Here is a 6,000-nt window from a genome sequence, read left to right on the forward strand (position 1 = left end):
ACTGAAGTGCGAGGATCTCTTGAGGTCAGGAGTTCGAGATGAGGCTTTGCCCTGTTGCCCAGGCTAGTCTCTTACTCCTAGGCTCAAGCAATCCTCCTGCCTTGGCCTTCCAAAGTACTAGGATTTCAGGCATGAGCCACTGCATGCCCAGCACCCAGTCCATATCTCTTTTTTCTAAGGCTGAAGAAGGCAAAGTTTTTCATAAATGGCCAGGTACCAAATATTTTCGGCTCTGTGGACCCTACAGTCTCTTTGTCAACTACTCAGTTCTGCCATTGTAGTGAAAGCAGCCATAGACAATTTGAAAATGGGTGGGTGTGGATATATTTCAATAAAACTTTATTAAAACAAAATCATAGTTGTCATGTTTGGCCCAGGGCAGTTAGAAAATTGACGTTTACACACAAGCAAACAGCTCACATATCCTGCCCAGTTTATCTCTTTTAAAAAACATTTAGGCCAGGCGCAGTGGCTCATGCCTGTAATCCCAGTATTTTGGAAGGCCAAGGCAGGCGGATCACGAGGTCAGGAGATCGAGACCATCCTGGCTAACATGGTGAAACCCCGTCTCTACTAAAAATACAAAAAATTAGCCGGGCGTGATGGCGGGTGCCTGTAGTCCCAGCTACTCGGGAGGTTGAGGCAGGAGAATGGTGTGAACCCGGGAGGTGGAGGTTGCAGTGAGCCGAGATCATACCACTGTACTCCAGCCTGAGCGAGACTCCGTCTCAAAAAAAAAAAAAAAAAAAAAAAGTATACTGTTAATTATACTTTCAATCTTAAAGATTAAATGTATTCAGCATGCAGTGCTAATGATCTTTGTCTTCTAGGTTTTATAGAATTAGCCAAAAAATGCTGTGAAAATGAGTTTTTTATTTCACCTAGTAGGCAGAAGGGAGCTATCTTTTCATTTTTATCAAGATAAATTGTACTTCTTGAAATTAAAATATGCAATATGGAAAATAGGGTTAGGCTCTTTTCACTGTTAGACTACCTCACTCGGTTTGCTTTCATCTTCTGCAATAATTGTGAATCCTTTCCTGACTCTAAATGTTAATAAATAGGTAATACTAGAAGATGCTTTAGAGTTAACCTCTTCCAATATTTCCTGCTAAATCAAGGTAAATTTTTACCCATGTTCGAAACTTTGGCTACCAAAGGATTGGTCTTATTTTTCACATACATGTAAGTTTGTGTTTGTTTTTTTCTTTTTTCTTGTTTTTTGAGACAAGGTCTTGCTCTGTCACCCAGGCCAGAGTGCAGTGGAGTCGCTCACTGCAACCTCAACCTCCTGGGCTCAAGTGATTCTCCTGCCTCAGCTTCCCAAGCAGCTGGGACGATAGGCGCATGCCACCATGCCTGGCTAAATTTTGTATTTTTTTGTAGGGGTTTTGCCATGTTGCCCAGGCTTGTCTCGAACTCCTGGGCTTAAGTGGTCCGCCTGCCTTGGCCTCTCAACATGCTGGCTTTACAGGTGTGAGTCACTGTGCCCGGCCACACGTAACATTTTAAAACACATGCATGGCTGTGGACACTCCTGCCAGAGCTGTGGTCTAGCTCCTGGGAAGTAACATCCAACCTTCCACCCCTCACCCCTTCCATTGGTGTCCTTAAAGTCCTGCAGTCCATAGCCAGGGTACTGGCATTGATTGCTTACCTTGGACTCATCCCACGGTGTCTTTTCTGACTTGTTCCTACCTTGGCTGGAGTTAGGATAAGAGGAGGGGAGAAGAAGTGTTGGGAGGCAGCAGGATAGGGCCTGGGCATTGCTTAAACTGGGGGTAAGGGGCATTCCTTTCTTCTACTTGTACATTTTGTGTAATTGGATTCCAAATGAATCACTCCCACATCTGGTGGGCCCATGAGAAAAAGAAATGTTGGATCTCGCTTCATTCCCATTGTGGGGAAGGAAGTGGAATCACAGAAAGGCAGGGGGATTATACATGCTCCTGCTTGTGGACCAACCGTGTGAATAGTGAAGGTGAGGAATCCTTTGGTGTTGGCAATGGACAAGAGTCAAGGAGGCAGAGGATACACAGAATAGGATATAGAGAAAGAGAACCTCATACTGTGCCTCCCCAGCAGTCGGCCAACCACTTACCTTTAGTTCCCTCTGACCAATTATCTTGTCCACTGCGGACCCATCATTCTTGTGACAGTCTGAACCCTGGCCTTCACCCCACTCAGAGGTCCTGGGCATCTGTGATGAGGTTGCTTCATTCCTAAGACCATGGAAACTAACCTTGGGCTTTGGTCTGTGGAGGCTGAGCTTTTGTCCTTGTGCTTGCTTAGAGGTGTGGGAATGGGTTCGTTGAAATGTTTCTCCTTGTTTTTCCTGCAATAACTGAATAGGGGCAGAGTGAGGAGGAAGAGGAGAAAGAATACCGTTTTCATTGGATTGGATTTGTGTTTCAGCTCTCAGTTTGCTGAGGAGTTTAATACATACATTTTATACCTATATAATTTAATCATTGATAATTTCGTATTTTATTGGTTTATGAAACAGTATAATTTAGGAAATACTGATCTTGATCAGCACTCTTCATTTTAAAGGTGAATTACCATGCTTGCTATTGTAAATGAAAAATAGTTTTAAAAGCAGTAATGTTAGAACCCTATAAATCTAACTCCTTAGTATGTGACCTTAGGAGAGCTACATCATCCCTGAGCATCATTTTTCTCATCTGTAACTTGTGCATAATATCTGTCTCAGAAGCTTATTGTTGGAAATCACCCTGTTTACTCATATAGTGGGTGCTCAGTAAAATTGTTTTATAATTATTACCTTTAGGTAAGAGCACAACAAATGGAAATATAAAGAGGTGTGGTTGTGTATTTCCCTCTTAAAAACTCTTTGTTAGTTTTTGTAGTACGTATAAAAGTACAGGTGCCCAGTTTGGAGTCTTTCTGTTAGTCTTATTTCTAAATAGGAAAATAATTTCCTTGCGGTCGGAAACTGATCCATATCTCATAATGTGGAGCACAAAATTAGGGACTTAAATATTAGTGAATTGATTGAAAAGGCAAGATGTCCAAAAAAAAAAAAAAAAAAAAAATAGGCCGGGCGCGGTGGCTCAAGCCTGTAATCCCAGCACTTTGGGAGGCCGAGGCGGGCGGATCACGAGGTCAGGAGATCGAGACCATCCTGGCTAACATGGTGAAACCCCGTCTCTACTAAAAATACAAAAAACTAGCCGGGCGTGGTGGCGGGCGCCTGTAGTCCCAGCTACTCGGAGGCTGAGGCGGGAGAATGGCCTGAACCTGGGAGGCGGAGCTTGCAGTGAGCCGAGATCGCGCCACTGCACTCCAGCCTGGGTGACACAGCGCGAGACTCCGTCTCAAAAAAAAAAAAAAAAAAAAAGAAAAAAAGAAAAGGCAAGATGTCTAGGAAATTTCAGTAGGTGGCTACTTTTAGCTACTACAGTTTTTTTTTTTTTTTTTTTAATTTGAAGGATGCATGCCTATATGTATTAAAAATGTATTTTTGCCAAAATTAAAAAAAACCTATTCTTTTAATTAGGAGAGAGAAGCTCTTCAGAAACAGCTGGATGAAGCAAATCGAGAAGCACAAAAATATCGACAGCAGCTCCTAAAGAAAGAACAGGAAGCAGAGGCCTACAGACAGAAGTTGGAAGCTATGACTCGTCTTCAGACTAATAAAGAAGCTGTTTAATTGAAACGAACATGTAGTTTGATTTTACTTTTGGTCAAGAAAGAATACAGTCTTGAACTGTACACAACAAAGGTACAGCCATGGGAATACAGAATGATAGAAGAGACTACAGATTGATAATTGGACTTAAGCCATGAGCTCTGAATTCTTGTAACATAAAACTTTACTTTAGAAGTTGTGAAATGTATTTAAAACTGAATTCTGTAAATAGTTTTTGTTTTTTTTTTTTACAGTTCCAAATGAGTTGATAAAGATTGTTGAAGAGATCCAAAACCACAATAAGCCACTGTTTTTGTGAATTCTTTTTGATTTTAGTACAAACCTTAATTTCTCAGAAACAGAACAGTTTTAAGGGTGATCGTTGCTGGTTAGAGCAAATGTTGTGTAATAATTATGGTGGACTGATGCTGGAATTACTCCTATAGGTATAAACCTCTATACAGAGAGAAGATTTCTCCCAGGAAATCTTTGTACAGCTTTAAGTTGTGTCAGATTCTCTGAAAACATTTTTTAGAAAGCAAAATTTTTATATTTGTTCAATTTCAGCTATACCCAAGTAGATTTACATGTATATGAAGCAAATATTTTAAAAAATTTCTGTTTGTACATATTCTGCATGTTTTATAATTTCAAAATGCATCACTTACATAGGTATTTCTCCCACAGAAATGATGAAAGTGACCAGGAAAAAAAAAAACAAAACCCCTTTACTCTATAGGTCATGAAACTAAGTAAGCTAGCAGCTGGTTTTATTGGAATGACAATGTTCTCGGAAGGAGCAGCCTACAAAATAACTTGAATTTGCCAATTCTGCAAAATCTGTGCTTTTTCGAAAATTTAATAGTGGGGACGTGAAACTGTATTCTGTGCCTTCCATCATGATTTCCACATGAAAGCACTTTAAGGCACTGGATTTTAAGATAATGTTTTTGGAAAACTCAATGTATATGGGTTTCTGAAATATTTTATGGACTTATTTCTCCCCAGGAAATTATTCTTATGGAAAAAAATTGCTTTTGTATGTAGAACAGGAACTTTTTGTACTACAGTGATGCAATAGACATGTCTAATGTAACTTCTACTTTTCCCTTTGAAAGCTCAGTGTCTGTGCTGTGACTTGCCCTCATCACAGTATTGTTGAATTCCACAATGTATGGACATTAAACACTGGCAGACTGTTCACTTTTTCTTTTTTTTTTTTGGTAAAACATTACTTCAAACCCCTTTTTCTTGCTTTATTTTTCAATGTTTTATTGCTTTATGAACTGTTTAGCCCTAACATCCCTCTAGGTTATCTATACTGTATAAAAAAGCAATTACCCTTAAAACTGTACTCTCGCCTACTTTTCTATTTTGCAATTAAATATCTTTTTCACATATGTTCATTGTAGACTTATGTTTTTATCACATCTTATTAACACATTAAAAATGTTATCCTACTGCATATTTGAGCTACCATATGAGAATATTTTATACTCTCCACAGTGTGACATTAAAATTCCTGAGGTAGCTCTTGAGAATTTGTTAACTCTCTCACTGGAATTACCAGTTTATTTGTTAATGTAATAAAGGGATCTGTGGTCTGCCCGCCTGATGGTTACTACTGGAAGCGCTTAAAAAGGGTTTAGGGCAAATTGAAGAACTCTGTAAGGAAGAGGAAAAAGATCTTTTTCAATTTTCCACTAAATTTGCCATATTTTAAGTGATCCAAAAACTAGTTTTTAAAAATGCCAGGGGCGGGGCACGGTGGGTCACGCCTGTAATCCCAGCACTTTGGGAAGCCGAGACAGGCAGATCACAAGGTCAGGAGTTCGAGACCAGCCTGGCTAACAGGGTGAAACCCCGTCTCTAGTAAAAATACAAAAAATTAGCCAGGCATGGTGGCGGGCGCCTGTAATCCCAGCTACTCAGGAGGCTGAGGCAGGAGAATTGCTTGAACCCGGGAGGCGGAGCTTGCAGTGAGCCGAGATCGCACTACTGCACTCCAGCCTGGGTGACAGAGCGAGACTCCATCTCAAAAAAATATAAATAAATAAATAAATATAAATAAATGCCAGGCCATATTTCCGGTAACATGAAGTGACTTTTTCTGCAGTCCTGAAAAGTCAATAGAGAATGTCTGTTTCTGGTTACAGAGAGCATTAATTTGGCACATTAATTTGTCAGGTGAGGCAGGGTGCTGGTACAGCAGCCAGGTACCCTGACGTGGTGCAGGAGCAGAGACGGGCCAATGTCTTCACCCCAGAGTGCAACCACTGTAGAGTTTTGCTTTCAGACCAGGCTGCCCCTGAAAAGCCTCAAGACAATGTTGGGAACAAGTTTGTGAA

The 6,000-nt window shown here is 40.5% G+C and overlaps 1 protein-coding gene across 7 annotated transcripts in view; it reads left to right on the forward strand.

Moving 5' to 3' along the window:
• Positions 1–5,052, forward strand: part of LOC116268568 (GA-binding protein subunit beta-1) — a 76,963-nt gene extending 71,911 nt beyond the window's left edge. For 5 of the 7 annotated variants that reach the window (XM_031662236.1, XM_031662235.1, XM_031662240.1 and 2 more), the window contains one exon: positions 3,521–3,683. In XM_031662236.1, coding sequence (XP_031518096.1) covers positions 3,521–3,673 — 153 coding nt within the window. In that variant the 3' untranslated portion in view covers positions 3,674–3,683. Of the gene's footprint in view, positions 1–3,520 lie in introns of all 7 variants that reach the window. The other 2 variants (XM_031662239.1, XM_031662241.1) reach the window with 2 other exon arrangements.
• The last annotated feature ends 948 nt before the right edge of the window (positions 5,053–6,000 follow it).

This window comes from Papio anubis, unplaced genomic scaffold (genome assembly GCF_008728515.1).
Source record: "Papio anubis isolate 15944 unplaced genomic scaffold, Panubis1.0 scaffold50, whole genome shotgun sequence".
Classification (NCBI taxonomy): domain Eukaryota; kingdom Metazoa; phylum Chordata; class Mammalia; order Primates; family Cercopithecidae; genus Papio; species Papio anubis.